Source organism: Diachasmimorpha longicaudata, chromosome 9 (assembly GCF_034640455.1).
Source record: "Diachasmimorpha longicaudata isolate KC_UGA_2023 chromosome 9, iyDiaLong2, whole genome shotgun sequence".
In the NCBI taxonomy this organism is placed as follows: domain Eukaryota; kingdom Metazoa; phylum Arthropoda; class Insecta; order Hymenoptera; family Braconidae; genus Diachasmimorpha; species Diachasmimorpha longicaudata.
In genome coordinates, this window is record NC_087233.1 from 6103138 (window position 1) to 6125864 (window position 22727).

General features: G+C 38.3%; 2 protein-coding genes and 1 long non-coding RNA gene across 5 annotated transcripts; 2 read left to right on the forward strand and 1 right to left on the reverse strand.

Moving 5' to 3' along the window:
* Window positions 1-1613: 1613 nt before the first annotated feature.
* On the reverse strand, window positions 1614-22720 carry LOC135165788 (uncharacterized). Its single transcript, XR_010299568.1, has 3 exons — window positions 22553-22720; window positions 2778-3162; window positions 1614-2699 (listed from the first exon to the last, which is right to left on the reverse strand). It is a non-coding gene; the product is annotated as an uncharacterized LOC135165788 (long non-coding RNA).
* Window positions 1730-10206, forward strand: Fatp1 (Fatty acid transport protein 1). 2 transcript variants are annotated; one of them, XM_064127383.1, is made up of 10 exons: window positions 1730-1870; window positions 5077-5402; window positions 6744-6894; window positions 7021-7258; window positions 7582-7816; window positions 7963-8498; window positions 8576-8713; window positions 8837-8994; window positions 9100-9253; window positions 9322-10206. In XM_064127383.1, exons 1-10 carry the CDS (start codon window positions 1784-1786, stop codon window positions 9474-9476), a joined length of 2178 nt encoding a protein of 725 aa, XP_063983453.1. In that variant the 5' UTR covers window positions 1730-1783; the 3' UTR covers window positions 9477-10206. The 2 variants fall into 2 exon arrangements, with proteins under 2 accessions (XP_063983453.1, XP_063983454.1); XM_064127384.1 differs by lacking the exon at window positions 1730-1870 and adding an exon at window positions 3156-3317.
* LOC135165770 (long-chain fatty acid transport protein 4-like) lies at window positions 12361-22382 on the forward strand. 2 transcript variants are annotated; one of them, XM_064127385.1, is made up of 8 exons: window positions 12361-12588; window positions 13717-13904; window positions 17062-17212; window positions 17285-17522; window positions 18077-18302; window positions 19080-19624; window positions 19824-20119; window positions 20313-22382. In XM_064127385.1, exons 1-8 carry the CDS (start codon window positions 12376-12378, stop codon window positions 20619-20621), a joined length of 2166 nt encoding a protein of 721 aa, XP_063983455.1. In that variant the 5' UTR covers window positions 12361-12375; the 3' UTR covers window positions 20622-22382. The 2 variants fall into 2 exon arrangements, with proteins under 2 accessions (XP_063983455.1, XP_063983457.1); XM_064127387.1 differs by having other exon boundaries at window positions 12455-12588; window positions 13637-13904.
* Window positions 22721-22727: the final 7 nt, after the last annotated feature.

The window sequence follows — 22727 nt, forward strand, 5'->3', positions numbered from 1 at the left end:
ATTTTTTTCCAATCACCCTGGCACCAAGATTGACTCAACCTTGACCCAACATTGAGACAGCATTCCGCCAACATTGCTCAATCTTAGGCCAACTCCCATTAGGAAGTAAAAACAGTTTTTTTTCAGTAATCATTACGAAATTACAGTTCTATAAAAACCTCCTCCATGAGAAGAAGAACAAGGACACATCGAGTATTTCGAAGTTCTTGATAATCGGTCAGTCTCGAGGTTTATAGACAAGGATATTTCGCGAAAACCTGTTGAACGACTTCAGACGATCATCAGTCAACTAATCAATAAAACAGCCATCGAAATCTTTTGTTTTTCATTGTCTCGGGCATTTTTCGTTCACAGAATGAATTCATTCACTCTAAAGGTCACACTCGGATCATCAATTATTATTCGTCTTCGGTAGTAAAAGGGGATTCGTTGCACAATCAAAAGCCTGAAGAATACAGTTGATATGTTGCAGACATTCATTACAATCGATTAACTATGCAAAAAATATTTTTTCTCCTGTCTTTGATTCACGGTTTACAATGTCTTGTTCTGCCATGAGAAATCAATTCTTCAGTCAGGCACATCAATAATTTTGATCGCTGATGAGATAAAGAAAATCATTGAGATGAGAATGTAGAGTTCTCCTGGCATCCGAAGATTTTTTTAAATATACGGTTGAGGACAGGGTATTCACTGCCATAGGAGGACAGTGGACGAAGAATCAAGTGAAAACATAGAGTGGAGTTTCTCCTTAAACAGGAGTAGCCAGGAAACCGTCAGGGTAAAGCATTCGATATGTGAAAAAAAATTGAATTGAACACCTGTAATTTTCTAAGCCAATAAAAAAATCATCGCGAATTAATGGGATACTATCGTTACTTCAGGTTTCATAAAATTTCTCGATATTTCCACATTTCTTTTGTCAAGTGGAGGGGACCAAGTCATGCCCGTACAGTAGATTTTGCGGAAATGGACAGACATGAAAGGTCGATCATAAAATTATTTCAAACGTCGTAGTTATTTAACAAGTGACCTATAACAAGTAGTTTTTGAAATATCCCATAATATAGAGTATAATGTAATTAATTTTTTAGTATAATAATTATTATGACGCGATTTTGAATTTTCACATTAAAAATTTTCCGAGAAATCAATTGCGCACCTGAAAAATCAACATTAAAGCATTGTCACCTGTTTCCGACTGTGAAAGACACCTGGATATCCTTAAACATTCCCCATAATTTTCACTTCACGTATGCGATAAGGAAAGGACACATTGGCAAGTGTACGAGATGTAAGAAGAAGTCGAGTTCAACCCGGTGGAGGGAGGAAGCCGGTATGGCGGAGTAGCTGAGCTGAATGGTTCAAGCCAGCGGTGCTACTACTCCCGGAGTGGTTTAGTCTCGTGTCGAGACCCTTCTCCGTCAGTATTCACCCGCGATATTCACATCTCCTGGTTTTTTTCCACCTGCGCCCGGTGACGAGCATCCAAAGCCCTATCTGCACTTGAAAGACTGATTTTCAATTGCAAATTGAATTTGTTCTTATCAGAGACTAATTTTCTCTGTCGATTGTGACGACAGAACATCAAAAACAGTGAAGTAAACCAAAAATATAAATAAATTTGTTTTTATTTCCTGCTGATATACTTCTCGAGTTTTCAATGAACATAGATTGATGATTGGAAGCGAACGGTGAAATAATTATTGTGCTAAATTACTGAATATGTGTTGAATTGTTAAGTGTCGATGTGTGGATTATTCCGAGAGAACTGTGATTCAAAATGTCAGACATAATTTCAAAAGAACCGCTTAATAACACCAGCAATGGTAACAATGGAACCGCCAAAATGATATCAACGAAGGATCGGGTGAGTTCCTTTTTTTCAAAATGAAATTACATTTAAAAAAAATCCTATGCACATTTAATGGTTTAAAAAATTCTGGGTCCTACAGTGGCCCTCAGAAATAGTTAATACTGTAGACTAGTAATTGTAGAATGTAAAAAAAAGGGCCGAAAATTTTTGAATTGCACAATATTTTTTTCATGAGCTCCTCTCAACGCTTTCTGCACAGCTTCTTCGAGGCGTAATGAACAATTTGCGCAATGCAGAAGAGGTCATACTCCCTCTGCTGTTCTTATGACACGAGGTAGCAAGAAAAATTGTGCTAATTTTTTTTTTATTTCACAATTTTTCTGAGACAACGCAGAATTATAAAAATTGTACAAATTTACCTGCACTGACTCGTTTTTTGAATTTTGTACGTTTCCACCTGACGTGTTTTTCCTGCTGAAAAAAAAATGATAGACAGGCAAGTTTGTAACTTCAAAGCGTGTAATTATCATTGCTCTATACCACGGACACGATTTTATCACCTCGAGATTGAACCCACAGCAATCACCAGTGACTGCAGAATTCAATGGTGAAAGCGCACTGTAGTATCCGTTTGTTCTCCTGCATTTTGAGTACCCGCGTGCAGCAGGGAAAAGTATCGTTTGCATTAGTTGGTTAGTGGGTCGAAATTATTAGCTTCTCTCCTGTTCCCGTTGCAGCTTTATTATCATTCATTTTCCGGTTATTATACCGGCAATCGAGCCCCAGCCATTCGATGTTGAATGTGTCGTTTTTTTCTCCATCAATTTTCTGAGTCGGTGTGTTGAGTGCGAGGAAAACGAGGTGATCTCCAGGTCTATCATTCCTGTAAGGAAATTAATGAAATGCAAAGGGCAAAAGTAAAATACTGAACACAAATTTTTTGTTCAAAAACGAAAATCACCAGTTAATACTTATGCGAACAATTTTCACCCCTTTGTCAATGTTCAGAATAACTTCTTGAAGACTTTTCCAATCAGTTCTGGACGATATTCCAGGGCCAGATATTTTTCTCCTGGAGATGTTGAATTCAAAATTTCAGTAGGTTCACCCGTCTTCCACTCAGACCATCAGCGTGACACTCGCTAAATCGTATTGATTTTCCATGGAACAGACCTCGCGCTACTTCGCAGAACCGCGTGGCCCTTGACACATCCCTCCATCCTCCCAAAAACTCCAATTGTCCTCGATAATTCGTCGTAACGAAGAATATGTTGCTCTCGCAGTATGATATATCGAAGGCCCCGAGACGATTGTTCGATTCCAACCGAATAATTCAACGGTTCAAACTGAAATAAGAGTGAAGACTTAATTAATGTGATTACTGTACGATAAATAAACTCGGGTGTTTACCCGACCAACAATTACGACCAGACTGAAAAGAATAACACAGAGATGTATCACCGCTGGGCTCGATTTCATCTGTCCCTGTACTCTTCATCGAGTGAGTATAGGTCTAATGTTTTTCCTGTGTTACCAATAATATTAGTAATCACCCTGAGTCGATAGTTTCCGGTTCAACAATTACCAGGTGAAGGAATGAAATTGCATCTGTCAACAATTCGACGGGTACACGTTCTCCTTTTTTTTTTTTAATTCAATTGTCAGAAATATTTTTAGACGTGAGTTTGTTACTGAATTAAAATTAATTCCCTGGGAGGACCTTGAGGTAGACGCTTGTTGCCCTAGGTGTTTCATAACTCTTCTCCACGTACATGTGCGCGTACCCCGACGTTCACTTTCTCTTTGAACCGGCTTGCAACTTCTCATTGGTGGACGATCACCGGTGTCAATGCACCTCGCGTTACTTCCATGATGTTACTTTATGCATGAATGAAAAAATAAAGGGTCTGGTGACATTTTCGAAAGACCTTAACCCACTCAGGAATAAATTAACGATCAAAAGGTTGAATTTTCCCCAGGACAAATTTTTTTTGTCTCCCAAATTGTCATTTCTATCAATAAAATATTCTCCATCGAAAAATTAATTCTTTTCACTCGAGAATGAGTAATTAATTAATTAATTATGAGGCCATAAGATTAATTCAAGGCATCATTGATCGATGTGGATGATTTTAGTTATAATTAAAGAAAAATGTTGAAAAGGCTTTGGTGGAGTCATCTGCACCTCCAATTTTTTCAAAGAAGAGATAAAACAGTTGGGAAAAATCATTAGGAACGACTTCTTGCATCAGTGGATCATTTCCAACAATTTATTGTTGATCAAAGTCTCTTTCGGGCGTTTAATTGATACTCTGGACTCTGGACTCCTGCGTCAGTGAGAAAGACACGCGAGACGTATTACCTTCACGAATATCAGTGATCTGTGGTTTCTGCTGTGAGCCATGAAATTATGCAAATGATGATTCATGATTTTTTGCCCTTTAAAAATTAAAAAACCTCCCACCGCACATAAATCGTAAATTCGTTCGTAAAATTAATGAGGTCCTGTCGATCGTTTTGAGGGAGTAATAACGAAGCTATTAAACTAGAACTACCTGCAGGAGTCACGTGCATTTTGACCTTGGAATTTAACCGACCGAAACATGACCCGGGATTAACGACCTTCTTGCATTGAGTAGAGAGAGCCCTTTAATCACCCTCAGACTAAACATTGACCCACCCGTTGTAATTCCCTCCATTCCAAAAACGTAACTAGTTTATCAAAACTGAAGGTCTTAAATTAAAAGCCACTAATGAGCTGTCCCTTCAGAACTCTCAGGATTGACCTTGCAATGGACACGAGTGATACTTTTCTGTCAAATATCTGTCAAATACCCAAAATTTGTATAAAGTAGGTACCTCTCCTTCTTGGAGTAGGATAAACTAATTAAACTGCAAATCATTGAGCTGAAGATATTCCTAAATTTCAGAAAAATTATTGTTTTAATGAAAAATGAAAATTTAAGTTCATTAATGTGGTGTTATCCCTTCAGGTGTGTTATCCACCTTGACCTTGTGTTTCATATCATATAATAACTAGCACATACAATAAAAAATCAAAAGAATAATTGGATTGAATATTTTCATTTAAATTTCCCCTTAATTATTTTTTAAATAATAAATCAGGTAAATCTAAATCGAAGTAAATAAGTCGCAACATGTTGGTAACTCAAAACATATCATTCCCTCCCCCCCGAAGACATCAATAACTTCATAAAAAAAATTTAATTTTTACCGCCTCATTGCCACCCATATTCCAGGACGTTGAGAGGGGCGATTTAGCAACAAGAGGGGGAAACGCGACCCCAACGTCAGCCACACGTTCTGGTGCGCTCCCTAGTGCCACGAGTTGTTCACATACCGGTTCGAGTGACCGTTGGCGGGCAGTTGCTCGTACGCTACGACATATAACACTGGTGATGCTATTCGTCGGGGTCCTAGCTGCCCTCGTGGCCCTGGTATGGATCTACATGGGACCTATTTTTGTACTACAATTGTTTCTGGTTGTTGTCATAGCGTATTTTGTATCCGGTGGACGTCTCAGATGGTTCTACGTAGCGATTAAAACAGCACCCCGAGATATAAGGTGAGTTTACGAATCATTGTTTTCATTCAATAACTACAAACGTCACGTATGTTATGACACATTTGTGATGAGGAGTTTTTTTATTGTCAGCGTATTCGATTGCTGTGGATGTATCGAGTGCATACTTTTACTAGGGGAAAGAGAACCATTGCATGTAGGCCGAGAAAGCGAGAGATTCGAAGTTATAACGGGATTTGGATTGGGTTTCTACGGTACTTCTGGATGCTGTTTTCATACGGTTCATAGGGACCTTGATACTGCCAGCTACTGGGGTTCTGGTTATTTTTTTTATTATTTTTAAAATTTTTTTAAATACTTAACGACTGTTCGACGACAGTCCAAGTAGTTAAATCGCTCTACCGGACGACGAAGGCCCGAATATCCTGGGTTCGACACTAACGGTCTTCCAGAGGGATGACATGGTCAAATTGTCTCTTCTAATTACACAGAGAATGATTTTTTTATTTTTATTAAACAAAGTTTCCGAGGTGCAGATGTGTTGCTCAAATGTGGGGAATTGGGTTTCATAAAAGTCAAAGGTTTATTTGGTCAGTAATTAGAAAGGTCAAGAGGTTTTTTTAGCATTGGATTCTCGAAAAAGTAATAATTACTAGTGAATAATCCCAAATCTGTTTTTTCTAAAGGTATTGCAGCGGTTATTTGAAACAGATTTTCGAAATCACGTGCCCTTGATTCGTCGTTCTATAACTATGCTTTCTACTTCTTCAAGTAATTATGGAAATGCCATGGATTAATGATGCGCATTGGAACGGCGATGGGGTTTAAAGTACAAGTTGTGATAATCGGGTGTAATTAGCGACGTTTGTTTTTTCGAAGTCCAGTCTTTCCAGGTGTAATATTATCATTCGTACAGGATAGCTGCATTACTCCTTAATTTTACAGAATATTTTTCCCAATTTGACGAGCATTAAACGTTTCCCGATTAATTTTCCCAGTCGCCTTGTATCGATGAAATATCATCCTGTGTTTTCCACGACATCAAGGGAGTCAGAAGAAATAAGTGAACATGATCGAGGATTGATTCTATCACGCGACATGTCGTGTGTTTGAATGATCATTGCGCACCAATTGGTAACGTGGTTACGTCTATTAAACGAGACAATCAAAATTTACGCAGGAAATTGACATTATCAGGAAATAATTATTTAATCATGTAATTTCGCGAAGTCCTCTGAGGCGAGAGAGTTCAGGTTCGAATGAGGAAATTTTCATTCTGAATGGCTCGACATGTGAGAGGAGCTTATGCTGCAGTTTCAAGGACTCGTGGGAGCTGATTATCATAAATGAATGAGATAAATTAATGTTTCGTTGATTTTTCAGGGCTCTACTTAGATTTGGTCGTCTCATGTGGTGGATGAGGTGCAACGAGAAGAAGAATATCAGTGTTGCTGATATATTCCGACAGCACGTCGTCAAACACCCGAACAAACCATGTTTGATATGCGAAGATCAGGAGTGGACTTTTCAAGAGGTAATTTCCCATTTGAAATTAAATATTAATAGGATTCAGGGAAATTCGTGGGGATATATTCCTGAATTTTTTATCTTCGTGTGATACTACTCCTAATCAGAAGCTAATTTGAGTTAAAATCTGCAGATCGAGGATCTCAGCAACAAAGTTGCAACAATATTCAAAAATCATGGATACAGAAAAGGCGATACGGTGGCACTGTTGATGGAAAATCGTCCCGAATACGTGGCTATCTGGTTAGGGCTTGCAAAGCTCGGTATCGTCATTCCATTTATCAATACCTATCTGAGAAAAAGCTCATTGCTGCACAGCGTCAATATTTCGAAATGTCAGGCGCTGATTTTCTCCGTTGAATTGGCTGAAGGTGAGTCCGAAATAATTTCGGTAAATGTTACGAAAGACCACCTCATCAACAAATTCACATTAAATTGCCTAATGCAGGCAAAAATTGGTTCCTTTGGAAATTTAGGAAAATTCATTCTTAGATGAGGAGGTCGATATTCACATTTATCAAAATTGCTTAGTACTTTAACAGTAGTACTTTCTCTATGGCATCGAAATATGCGAGAATGATTCGTGTGATAAGAGCAATCAGTGTGATCAACAGATGGAATGATTTGAGTGATAAGAATATCAGAGAAGTTGACAAAATGATCATCGATATTTTCATTTGTCACTGTTGAACAGCGGTGAAAGACATCGCGCCCTCTCTGGATGCAAAAATAGGCCTCTACAGATTCGGTGGTGAGGCAGGAGCTGATGCATCAGGTCTCAAGGAAAAGGACTTGTCAGCACTTGTGGCTGACACCTCATCAGTGCCTCCTGTTATTCAAGAGAAAGGAAATTATAAGGATAAACTCCTGTATATTTACACGAGTGGAACAACCGGGTTGCCAAAAGCTGCTGTTATCACGAATTACAAGTAATAATTACTTTACCCCTCCATAGAAAATTAGATAGAAGATTTACATGGTCATATTGTCAAGAAATATACATGTGGCATACGAGTCTTATTTTTTGATGATCACTTTTTAATTTCTATTAATTAATTATCCCATCTTGTTTTAGATTTATGTTCATCGCTGGTGCTATCCACTTTCTCGCTGCCTTCAGAAGTTCTGACAGATTTTATGCTCCACTTCCATTGTACCATACTGCCGGTGGTATCATGTCCATAGGCCAAACATTACTGTACGGTGCGACCACAATTATCAGAAAAAAATTCTCAGCCAGTGCTTACTTCGATGATTGTCGCAAGTACAACTGCACAGTTGCCCAGTACATTGGAGAAATGTGTCGTTACATTCTGGCAGTGGCTCCAAAACCCGAGGACAGCCAGCACAACATCAGAACGATATTCGGAAATGGATTGAGACCACAGATTTGGAAGGAGTTTGTTAATCGATTTAAAATATCCGATGTTAAAGAATTTTATGGTGCCACTGAGGGCAACGCTAACATTGTAAACAGTGATAATACAGTCGGTGCAATTGGATTCGTGTCAAGAATAGTTCCACAACTTTATCCCATTTCTATCATCAAGGTTGATTCTGATGGTGAGCCTATCAGAAACGCCAAAGGCTTATGTATACCTTGTGAGCCCAGTGAGTATTCGAGGACAATAACAGTAAATTGTCATAGAAATTTCGCCTGTATCATGCCCTGTCTCTCTTCATTACAGATGAACCTGGAGTTTTCATCGGCAAAATAATTCCCAACAATCCTCACAGAGCTTTCCTAGGATACGTAGATGAAAAAGCATCTGAGAGAAAGGTCGTTAATAATGTGTTTGTGAAAGGAGATAGTGCTTTCCTCTCAGGTAAATTCTCCCCTTAAATCAGGCAATTTAACAACGATGACTTGATTGCCTGATGATGATTACAGACAATATCTGACATTGAACTAGATCTATAACTACAAATTTGCATAATTATTCTTCCAGGGGATATCGTTGTGGCCGATGAACTGGGTTATCTTTACTTTAAAGATCGCACAGGAGATACTTTCAGATGGAAGGGGGAGAATGTTTCTACGTCAGAGGTTGAAGCTATCGTTAGCAATCTCGTTAATTACCGAGATTGTATGGTTTATGGTGTTGAGGTAGGACTTTGTATGTCACGGAATCAGTAGTGAAGTCATACGAGATAAGTTTACTCATCTCAGTGGAGTTTTTTTTGTTTAATATAATTTTTCATGGGTTTTCAGGTCAAAGGTGCTGAAGGTAAAGCGGGTATGGTGGCGATATATGACGAGAATGGAACATTAGATGTAAATCAATTAGCGCAGAGTATACGAGAACATCTGCCAGTTTATGCGCGGCCCCAATTTGTGCGAATCCTAACGAAAATTGATCTCACAGGTATAATTTCTTAGAATGCTCGTTAGAAAAATCGTCATTACTAATAATGGAATATTATTGAATTATAGGAACATTTAAACTGAAGAAGAAAGACCTCCAGGAAGATGGGTATGATCCAAACAAATCAAATGATAAATTATACTATTTGGATCCAAAGTCTGGATATCTAGCTCTTACATCACAGGAATATGATCAAATACAGCAGGGGAAAATACGTTTTTAGACATTTGTCTGATAAAATCAAAGAAACACCGAAATAACAACGAGCACAAATGAATTCCACTCTAAAAACATTGTAAGATACGACTAAAATCAGTAGCAGAATGGTGAACGTTGGTGACGAATGGAAATAATTCATTTTCAGGATGAAATTACCACTTCACTACTGAAATAAAAAAAATTTAAGAGCAGAAAATCTTTCGAACCTAAAGTTCAACTGGAGATTGTTTAAGTCAATCCAACGAGAATGAAATCATAAAATGTGTTCTTCAGAAAGATTTTTTTTACACGAGTGTTGGGATTACTTTAACCATCTCACACTCGAATTACTGTACATAGAATTGAATTTATGAATGAATTATAAGTAAAATTTTCACGTTTAAGTTGAGCTTTTTTTATATCAGCTGATGATTTATCGTGTACTTATCTCGCTTCAGCGGTTTCGGATTCATCGACATTCATCTTTATTGCTCACTATTACTTCTCATACTAAGAAAAAAAATATGATTGAAAGACGTTTAATATGTAAATTATCGCACAAAACAGAGGCTCTTTGATCCTGATTTATTATCAATGAAAATCAAACGATCATTATCGGTGACTTATCTTTCAGTCACTAATTATTTATACAGGAATTTTTTCAGTGGGTGTATGTGGTATGTCGGCAATGATTTAGCAAGCATTGTTATTTGTTATTTTTTAGAAATAAAGTAAAGATATTTTATATATATTTATATGTGCCGGGGATTGTTCATTTACAATTCAACGTGACCATTGATTATATTCATACACACGTCTTATTCTACGAACAACTCTGCATATTTCTATTACTATAACATGTGTTCAATCAAATACAATTGAAATTCAGTTACCAACACTGGACAATTGAATTGAACGATGGAATTACGTGGAGGACCATTCGCCCCTCGAGAAAATTCTACCTATCATTTAACAATTCACAGCGCATGAAAAAAAAAATAACACCGGAAGTGTGCTTCCCATGCATGCATGATTTCCGCGATGCAATGTCTTCCTCCACCGAGACTTACGATCCCACGATCTGCGTCTCAGGACCTTATCATTCCACGGATATGGAGTAATGAACTTCAGTGCAAACAAACGCAATAACCGCAATATTCAGGGACATTCACGTCAATGTAATAATTATTTGCAGTAATAATTAATTGCGATTCCCTTTGCATTCGTTAATTTACTAAATTCATACATTTTGTAAAACTATTTGCTCCTTTTTCTCCTGCCTCGAGTAATGAAGGAATAAAAAATTTCGTGTCACGTGGTAATTGAATAAGTAAAGGGTAAAGTGACTAATGTCATTCGACTCACATCTGAACCACAACTGAACAATTTAGAATCCACGCAGTTGTGTTGTATAAAACGACCTGGCCTGGTCTAATTCTATTTATAGAAATACACAGTTGTGTCTGGAATCCCCAGGAGGCATGTGGCTAGAGTTTCCATAAAAATGGGTCTTAGTAATTGAAACATAGAATAGGAACTAGATAATGCCTCGACGACATGGATAACAATTGATACTGAATAAATCTCGCTATAAATTTAATTAGTTAATCCCCGAGTACTGACGTTGCTAAAGGTTTTTTAAACGTCAAGAAAAACAGAATAAATATTAGAAGAGAAACAAATGCAAAAATTGGAGATTTTTAAAATAATTTTATAATGATATGATTATTCCTGAAGATGATATCGCAAATGGAGACCCCCTCGCCCTTGTAAGGACTCAGGCAAAGGTCAGTATTCCAAGACTGATGGAGGTTGAATCTCCTCATGGCAATACCTTGCTCACGTACATAATCCAATGCCCACAAGTTCTCGAGGTGTAATCCCTCGTCCCATTGTTTTCCTTTTCAATGCTCCAAGACAAAGAGAAACTCGTGGGATGCAGGTAAATGTCAAAGGATTCAGTGGCAAAGTCCCCCAGCCATCAGCCTTAATCTCTCAAGTTTTTCCATTCCAACTTCAAAAATAATTCTCCTATCGCAACTATTTTTTTTATAACAAACTCTCTACTTTGTCGTGTCAATTACTCCCGTTTTTATAATCTTCTCCTCACCAATAAAATCGTCTCTCGAGCAACGGGAGATAAAACTGTACTTCAAATATGAGATTGGAAGAATAAACTTGACCCTGTACTGCCTCTGGGGTCTTTATGCTCCTCGGACTTTTACCCACGACTCATTATCGTTAATTATCGGTAATTGTTGAACTTCGGTGATTTATAAATGTGATTTATGGCATGAATTGCAAAACAAATACTAAAATTGGATAAATCACAATTTTCTGACGTCAATTTTTACCGCTATCAACATAATTATCTTTGTGATTCCATATTCCCTCGTTAGAAAATTAATTTCTGAGGAATTTAAAGCGACATGAAGATGAGAATTCCTTGATTTATTGAAATTTACAATGTAATTCACGAGGAGAGACAAAATTCAGTAAAAATTACCGTACGACTTAACAATGATTTTACCTTTTCACCGCTCGCGGAAAATTTCCGTATCATTTCGCTAAATATGAATATAAATTCCTCTCTTGATTGTTATTATTTCATATCAAATTATATTGAATTGTCAATAAAATCCGGAATTTTACCATTTCCTCGTTAAAATTACGGCACCAGCACGCGAGTCCGGCGATTTTTACTGGAAATTTATCTCCACTGGTTCAGCTCGCCAATTTTTTTCTGCAGATTTCTGCTGTTATCATGGTAATTCCTCTCCCCTCAAACATGAGATAGAACTGTACTTCGCACATGAGATTGGAATAATAAACTGTGACTCCGCACTTTCCCCGGGGTTTCTGTCCTCCTCGGCCATCTCATCGGCTGAAGATTTGCAAATACCGGCGAGAGGGGAAATTCACCCATGAACACGAGGATAGCCATCAACTGGAGGGTTTTAACATCGGAGAGGGGGGAGCTCTCGAAAACGCAGACGGGGTTTCCGATGCGCAACGGCTGTAGTAAGTCTATATCGTCATCCGCAAACCTCGTTTCAGTCGTTGTCGGACGGTTTGCTGTGTTGCATCCCGGTTGTGAACGGATTATTCACAGTTTAGCATTTAATTTCGCGATTAGCGTAAGTGAAATTCCTTTAAAATCGTGCAAAACCAGCCCTCCCCCCCCCTCACCGCGACACCGAAATTAATTGGATATTTCCACCGATCGCGAGGTGATTAATCCCCCATCACAATTACTCTCCTGAATATGTAATATAATTTTGTAAAAAATACCCCGGAGTAGACTCGCACCCCGCACCCCCCGACTGAAATAAGTTTCACAAAATTTCTCATTGAATCCTCAACCCCGTGAGAAAATCGATAGGGAAGGTGAACCGAAAAAGCTCCCTGAACCCCCAATATTCCATTACCAACCCCTGAAACTCAGCCCAATAATATCATCCCCCTGACAAAATAAATCATCAGAACGAATAAATCCCCTAAATGTCCCCCGAACATCGGGATCTATCGATTACCAAAACCCCTGATTTTAACCCCCTCCCAAAAACCTCAAGCGACAATTGACGATCGCGAGCTCCCCCCAGTGCACATCGTGAACCTGGCCCCCTCATCCCTAGTGCAAACGATGAAATCGTGGCTTTAAAATCGCAAGTGTTGGCTGAATTAATTTTCAAAAAATTCAATTAATTTTTCTGTCCTTTCGCTCCCTCCTCACAACTCCCCCTCCCCACCCCACCACAAAAGGGACAGGTGCAGGTGCTCCCTAGGTGTGCGTGTACCATAGTGACTCCAACATTTTCATCCATAAAAATGTACCAAAGAAATATAAAATGAGCCAATGGAGTTGTACCCTATCCACCAACAAATCCCTCACCCCTCGAAACCATTCCCCACGTGTTTTGCGCACGCGCCGATCGTTAAGTGCACGCAACATATAGTGCGATAATATTTCCACGGTTTGTAAGGGCTCTCTCCCTCTCTCTTTATCAACGGGTCTATGTCAATCTACCCCTGGGTGACCGGTGAAAAAATCCTCCCCCAGCTCCGACCCAGTGGCCAGATCCCAAAATTCATTTGTAGGCCGAAAATAGCCATTTTCATATATCCAAATCAACCCCCCGATTGACCCGAGCCCTCGAAAATACATATCATCCCTTCTGTTGGTAGTCCCGCGACACCTGGCGATCCCGACATAACGTGTGTGCAGTCGCATTGACAACGGCTTTGCCCTGGTTTTATTTCATCAGGAAATGGACGTCAGATTCGCCTGCCTCGTGGTGGCGATAGCCGTACTCATGGCAGCCGGTATTGTTGCCAGAATTGGATCCTATACGAGAATTGCTCAGTTAACCTTGGCTGCTTTAATCATACCCCTGTTGTGCCGATATCATCGAAAATTCTACGTTATCCTGAGAACACTACCCCGAGACATCAAGTAAGTACATCTACTTGGGGGTGAATTTTTTTTTACTCCAGGAATTTTTAGTCTAGAGAGTATATGTATATGTATATGTGATGTATACATGCATTATATAAATAGTATATATAGATATCAATTGAGTAATTTCATGTATAATTACATTTTCTATAATTATTTCATTACATAATAGTGATATATATTGGATATAGATAAATGTACATATATACTGCACTTCACTACTTATATTACATACAATTATGAGTATATATTTACTTTGAGAAAGAAAATTTATTTCTCCTTTGCAAAGTGATTTTTTTATATAAAAAAGAAACGAGGGAAGCGGTTAAATTTCAAGGAATTTCACCCTCCGACAATTTTTTTTGTAGTGTCTGGGGGTTGTTCAGGGGGTGGGGCACCCTGAGACGTGGCAGGGGGTTTAAATTATACTGTTCGTATTATTCAAAAGCCCTTTGGGGAGAAACAGATGATAGAATTTTCATTGCAAATGTAGAAATCTGACGGAAATTTTCCAGGTTCTGGGGAAAAATACAGGGAAATGGGTGAATTTCGAGGAATGTTGCAAAAGGTGGGGTAAAATCGGATCGTGATGAAGGCGGGAGAAGGGGAGGGGGCTTTTTGCCCCGGTGTTATTCCCGTAGACGGGAAGAAATGGGGTGGGGAGAACGGGTTCTTCCGGTTGAGGTCAATGTGTCGATGCGATAGTTTTGGCTTAATTTGAAATTTTAAGGGGTACCTGCCATCTTCCGGTATGAAATGTTCGTGGAATAGAAATGGGACATTAAAAGGTCGTGAACTGATATTTAGGATTTTATCGGCTATTCGAAATTTTACTTCACCCGTAGGACATTGTGGTACGTTCAGAAGTCTCCGACTAGAGAATTTCTCGTAGAATAAAATAGTGGACAATAGTTTATTCAATTTGCGGATGTGTCGCCTGTTCCGGTCGAATTATATTAATTTTAACGAATTGATGAACTTTGGTATTGTGTTGGGTTTAAAGGGAATAATCAAATGAGAGTTTAGCAATGATCGCATGCACTTGGTTAATTTTTTATCGGAAAATGCAGACAGAGAGGGTTTGTATCCACCTGAAAGGCGATCGATACGGGAAATGTCGGTGGAAGACAGAATAAAAGGCAGTGGCTTTGTGTATGAATAACCTCGGATTTTTCGACGAAATTTCCATTGGCAAATTTTCAATTTTTCGGGGGTCTCGTAGTCTCAGTTATGAGAGTCGTCTCAATTCCGAGATAAAAACAGATAGACTCGATTACTGATGCAACGAGTTACATGAATTACTGCCAGTTAAAATAATATTCGATAAAGATTACGGTACAGTTATGCATTTTTTTCAGTGAATTTTCAGGAAAAAGTCCAGAAAGTCTCAGAAAAATATGGAACGTGCAGTAAAAAATGCGTAACAAATTTAGTGGATAAATTGATTTCCCTCGAAAAAAAACGAATTTACAGATTTCCCTCTCCTGCGAGTTAATAAACCTGTCTGTGCCTGTTGTAAAAAAAATTGTAAATTTTTCCCACAATGTTTACCACATATACGACCTGATTCATATTTTCAACAGTTTCTCGATAATTCACTAGGCGAACCGATAATGAAAGCAGACATCACCAGTTTTAGTTTCTAATTGACATGACTGATATCTTCTCTATGACAGTCCAATAGTTTCGCGTTCTAGGGGTGTCCTTCGTCTGAATTATTCAGAGTCAACTGACGAGTTTCCAAAGTGCCCCATCGCCAGTCGACGATCACACATCACCCACCTGCCCTCAACGTTTTCATAAATTATTTCAATTTTAATATTTCCCTTAATGTCGACAGCCTACGACAATATCATTAAATCCGAATGTAGGAGCATCATCATGATACAAATTTATATTTTCGATTTATTGCTATATTGACTTATCATAACCCCACTCGTTAATGAGAAATCATTAAATGATCAGAATCTCAGTACTCTCGATAGAAGAATATTGTTCGCCTTATTACTGCATCAAAAATATTAATTTTAATATCAAATATATTCAATTCTCGATCCACATAATTTTCTGGGCATTAACATAGATTTTTTAATGTCTACCTCATCGTGAGACCCAGATAAAGGTCTCAGGATTGACGATATTCTGATCATAAGGTCCCCTGGACAACAGTTTTCCAGAGAGAGCACGCGCCTACGTGATCACGCAATTAATCTGAGTTCTATATACCTAACAGGGGTTACATTCGATCCAAAGGTCAACCAATGTGTCCTTTCTCCAATCGAACTTTGAACTATTTGTATCTATGTAAACCACTTATCACATTTCTCCGTGCCTCCAACTCGATTACTAAGTTGCAAACATTGTACAATAACTAAATTTCGATAATTCTGTTAGTCGCTGTTTCATTCAGATTTATCTCAGGAACACGAAGAAAAATATCCTGTCGTAACACCCCCAGGTCTCTAAAATTATCAGATCTAATCAAGAATTTTATCGCATGTAATACCACAAGAGCTCCGAAATTATCGGATATTTCCCGATAGGTTCGTTGCAAACAAATGAACGTGTCAAGTTTTCCAGTCTAAAAATCACGAGCGCGAAGCGCGAGTGATTTTTCTGGAAAACTTGACAAGCTTATTTGTTTGTAGGGAACCTTGAGGGAAATATCAGATAATTTCGAAGTTCGAGTGGTATTCGGGGGATTATTTTTTCCATCCAAATCTTGGCCGATAGAATTGCACCATGAGACATAATTTTCAACGAATTGCCATTTAATCTGTCAGATACAATTGAGGGTTACTTCAACATTTGTTTTTTTTTATATATATCAACATGCAAAATTTCCAGTGAAATTTCCAAGAATATCCGCTGAAATACCGTGTTGACTATACAAAATAACGTCGAATGGTGCAATCCTATTGGCCGAGATTTGGGTGGGAAAAATAATCGAATAAATTCACTGAGAATGAAGTTAATTAAATTTTATGGAAAATCCTCAACACTGAGCTGAAGCTCTTGAGCTAAAGAACCTCATCCTATCACCCAACCCCTCTCGTCTCCGTCACAAACGGTAAATGCATCTGTTACGTCAGGGGAAGCACTTCACCTGACGCCAAACGTCGTCCACTCAATCACCTCAATTTTTTTTTTCCAGATTTCTGTATCGTTACGCCAACGCAGACCGAGAAACAAAGCGTTACGTCAGAAACAACACGACTGTGATGAAGATATTCAAGGAGAGGGCGAAACTCTACCCCAACAAGCCCTGCTTCATCTTCGAGGGTCGCATATGGACAAACGCCGACGTAAGTGCCCTATTCCATTTTCACTTCATATTCCTTTTCTCATGAGCAATAAGGACAATTTTTTTTTTTCAGATGGACGAGTACAGCAACAGAATAGCTGACGTATTCCAGAAAGCTGGATACAGAAAGGGTGATGCAGTGGCATTGATGATGCCCAATAGACCAGAGTTCGTGGCAACTTGGCTGGGTCTCGGTAAACTTGGTGTTATCACAGCTCTGATCAATACCAATCTCAGACTCCAACTTCTCACGCATTGTTTGACGATTGCTAAAGTCAAGGCCGTCATTTATGGGAATGAAGTTGCTTCTGGTATGTGTGAAACCTCCAGGAGCATTCCAGCTATTATTAGATAACTTCTTCATCACTTTTCCCACGACGTTCGTGAATGAATAACTTAAAACCAAGACGTCAACAAAGTTGACTAATTTGTTTTCCCCCTTCACTATAAAATTTTCCACATTTCAAGGCTCTGTCCTTCGTTTTTTTCGTTTCGAACCATAGAAATGACTCCATTGAATCTCCTGAGACTATTTCAACCAGCGAAAATCAATTTTTTATTAAAATTAATCTCCCACGTGGTCACCCATCAGTTCATTTACCTATAATTCATCTCCTCAGTGCCACGAGCTGGTGAAATGACTATAGACATCATGAACACGTCATAATTAACCTGAACTCGTAATTAAATCGATCATAAAACTGCTGTTACCCTCCAGTGTCTAAGTGATTTACATTTTATTCGGGGCTCAGCTCTTCTATCCTCATTATCTCCACATGATCTGAATAAAACGTGGAAGTACATACACATCTCGATGTGGAATATAGTCTAGATGTTCACCTCATACCAATGATATTTCTACTAGCTATCGACGAGATCCGGGACTCGATCCAAGACCTAGATTGGTTCAAGCAGGGAGCAGGAGAGGCTGACGTTCAAGCGGAGATTAAAAATTTGGATAAACTCCTGTCTGAGGCGAGCAGGGAGTATCCAGTGGTGGAGCAAGAGCCAGGATACAGAGATAATCTCCTCTACATATACACGAGTGGTACCACGGGTCTGCCAAAGGCAGTTCTCATGCCAAATTCAAGGTGAGAAAATCAAACAAATTGATACCTCAATTTTTGCGAGTGCTAGAGTACTTTTTTTTCCTTTTAGAAGGAAAACACAAGAAACAGTGATCAACCTCGTGCATATCGATCTCGCCTGCATTTCCTGCTTGTATTTTTACAGGAACACATGAACACAACAATTTAATCCACAAAAAGTTAAAGGAGAAACAGATTACAACTGCGTTGAGACTTTGAAGTAATTTAAGTTCAGGTTCTGGTCAAGTTGAGACCTGTGATTCTTACATTATTTAAGTGTTATTGATCATGAAATGTGGGTCACATGTTAATGAGGAAGACACAAATACACGAGAGTTCATTACTATCTAAATCAGGGCCCTCCACAATCGTACACTGATCACTTATTTTTAGAAATCTATTGTTTGAGTTTCGGAATTTTGTAACTATTGGGTGCTTGAACCGGACGTAACGAACGGGTAATCCTCTCAGGGAGGCCCCACAACTCGACAGAATGAGATTAGGGAGGTGATGTCTACCTTGTTACCGCACTTAAGTCTTTTCATTGTCATGAATTGAGAGAAAAAGACGATTCTTGTTGGTGAGGAGATAAATATAGACAACAATTTCGTATTCTTTCATCCGAATGAAAGTTTAGCAATCGATTTTTACTTTCCTTAATGAGTTGTCTCACGATGTGGAAAAAAATATTCAGCAATCCATGAATGATGGCATCAAAAATTTGATTGAATCCCATTTTATTGGATTTCGTTATAATTAAATAAATAATTCTGCTTTCAGATACCTCCTGGTAACTATGGCAACATACCACATGCTGGGCTTGCGTTCAGACAGTGACATAATGTACAATCCAATACCCCTGTATCACATGGCAGGTGGAATGGTTGGTACGGGATGTGCTCTAGTCAAAGGAATACCAAGTGTTCTACGTACGAAATTCTCGGTATCAGCATACTGGACTGATTGCATCAAGTACAACTGCACATTGGCTGAGTACATTGGTGAAATGTGCAGATATTTATTATCAGCAGCACCAAGACCCGAGGACACTAAACATTCAGTGAGATTGATGGTTGGTAATGGAATGAGACCACAAATATGGCAAAAATTTGTGGATCGTTTTAAGATCGAACAGGTCACTGAGGTCTACGGTTCGAGTGAGGGAAATGCCAATATCGTTAATGTTGATAATCAAGTTGGTGCTGTGGGATTTGTACCATCAATTCTACCGAAATCACTTCATCCTGTTGCTATTATTCGTGTCAATCCTGAGACTTGCGAACCGGTTAGGGGACCCGATGGGCTTTGCATACGGGCAGAAATAAGTAAGTGGCTGTGCACTTTGATAAAATAATTGTTATAACATTCCTGAGGGCTGGAGCATGATCGGATAATTCCTGAAAGTGACGTTACTCAGTAACGAAATCCAATTGATTCAATTGATTATTGTTCCAGACAGATCTAGAAATAAATATATTTCACTGGGTCCAAATATTATTATTTTAATTGTTATTCACATTCCAGACGAACCTGGCATGTTCATTGGGCTGATCAAACAGGGTAATGCATCGAGGGAGTTCAACGGGTACTTGGATAAAGAGGCATCGGCGAAAAAAGTGATAGAGAACGTGTTTAAAAAAGGAGATAAGGCATTTCTATCGGGTGATATACTGGTGCAGGATGAATTGGGGTATTTTTACTTCAAAGATAGAACTGGTGATACGTTTAGGTGGAAAGGTGAAAATGTGGCAACTGCTGAGGTAGAGGGAGTCGTGAGTAATGTTGCTGGGCATAGAGATACAACGGTCTACGGAGTTCAAGTGAGTTTTTGAAAATTATTTCGAGTATCAATTTATCTCAATAAAAAAATTTCACTTCTATTTATAGCATTCGAACTTTTTGAATTTGCTTCAGAAGAAGCTGTAGAAATCATCATAAAAAAATCGAAATTGCCTGATGTAAGGGGAAACTTAGACGAAAAAAAATGTGAATAAACTTTTTTTATGATTATAGGTACCAGGAATGGAAGGACGTGCAGGTATGGCTGCAATTGTAGATCCTGAATGTCTCCTGGACTTTAAAGCTCTCGCCGAGGGCTTAGATCGTGCACTTCCATCTTATGCACGTCCCATATTCCTCAGAATCGTAAAAGAACTCGAAATGACGAGTACATTCAAACTCAAGAAGATAAATCTCCAGAAAGAGGGCTTTGATCCTAATAAAATTCAGGATAAAGTTTATTTTCGTTCTGGTAATAAAGAGTACGTAGAAGTGACACCTGAATTGTATCAAGAGATCATCTCGGGTTCTGCAAAGTTATAAAGTGCCAATGAAAATGAGGCCCTTTATTAGTGAAAAATGGGAGGCATTCTCGGTGAGAGAACATTGAAAACCAAAAAAATGAAATGGACATCATTCGAGTGGATGAATATTTCGTGATATTCCTGTTGTAGTTTATTTTCCATTACGTATTCTTTAGTCCTCTAGGCTCGCGGTAAGAAGGTCGAGGATAAACTCCACGAAAATTGATCTGATACTTCATTTTCGTGCACTTGTGATTATTACAGTCAATGAATTAATGGAGAATGAACATTTTTGGTTCGATTGCCAGCACAATTAGGCAATTTAGATGAATTTTTGTTGGTTTTTTTTAGGAAGAGAGTATCGTTTAAAAATTAAATTCAATCCTAGTCAATTTTACGTCGCCTTTTTTGTTGAATTTTCAAGTTCATAAGGCGAGAAAACTTGTTGATGAGAGACTGAAGTGTCTTCTTACCGCATTATTTCCGAAAAATCTGGACCAAAACAGCGTGATTATAATTCCCTCCCCTCCCTCCCATAGCTACCGGATATCGTGCTGTTTAATGGTTGAGCGTGCTCATTTGACCGTGACCTATTTTTTCAATTCAATTCCAATAAACTATTTAGCAGAAATAAACAGGCGAAAATAGTTCTTAGTTATCGATTGATAAAGCACATTGCTGGTTCTCATTGTCTTGGTGTTGAGAAAATTCATGAATTCAGAATAACGAGGAGAGAAAAAAATGAAATTTTTATGTCCACAACCTGCCAGACGGGCCAGATTTAAATGTGCCATTCGTTTCTGAGAAATGTATATAGAATATTGTACGTAATACAATAAATTAATTATTTGTCTACTGAAGAAGAAGAAAAAGAAAAAGAAAAAACTGACGTGTAAAAAAAAAAATTCGATATTATCTGTACAGGCAATCACAGCAACTTGGGCGATCATTCGAACACGAAAGAAGAAAATATGAATAACTAAATCGTGCATAATACAATGTCAATTTAACATGACAAGAAGGTACTTAGCAATTGTATTTCAACTGCTCAAGAGTCTTTATATATAAACCCTATACTATGTAAACACCTCACTAATTAGAAGAGACGAAAAACTCTAGGACAGCTTAATTTAAAATCATAAAATGAATCATTTTAATGGGGCACGAGACAAGTCAGTGGCGAAGTTGCAAAATACAATAAAATGTTGAATAATCTCGTGAACAAGCCCTCGTAGAGAAAAATATCATAAGACATCTTATGCTGGAAATTTAATTCTCCACGAAAAAGGTTTTATGATATTTTTTTCTAAAATGACTCGTTTACGAGCTAACTCAGCTCTTCTGGTGTACAATTTTTCTATTGATCGAAATAATTCGAACAAACGTTCACAATTCAATGATAAAATCTCAAAATTTATGGCAGTGTCGATACTGAATAAAATCGAGAGTATGATTATTCCGATGGCACGTGCCTTGTCATACATCATGATATCAACGCCATTCATGCATCAATCATCGTCCCCAGATTGTTTGGATAAAAATCGAAATTCAAGAGCACGACGAAACAATTTCATTCTAGGAAAACAGGAGGGATGCTTCGAAGGGTGTGAAAGATTAACCGGTATATCTCGCTGGGCTTTTAGTTTGAATTTTAAAAACTCCAGTATTGTGTATGCGTGAGTTATGATGTATGCAAGAATAACAAAAAAGTGTTTTTGAGTGTTGTGAATGATTTGTTTAAGAATTTTGTTGGATGTAAATAAAGACAGATTGGGACAGATCCTGTGGATTACAAATTATTGCACATTTTTTTCTCCAGTTGGGGCATTGCTACTGGTTTGTGATGAGTTGAAGCCAATTGTTTACATTTTTTTTCAATAAACAGATCAACATTGACAATATGATAATTAATATTTATATTCAAATGCCCAGTTCGGGTTGTAAACTCACATTTCGTCGGAAGACACTCGCCTTTGTCTGGGGTGATAAATCCACATTTCGTCACACTACACTTCACTCACTTCAGTCACAACATAATATTATGTCACTAGGACTGAAAACAACTATTTAACCGCAGGAAGTGAGGTTAGAATCGCGGCTTCCAGTCCCTGCGTGCACCAAAACA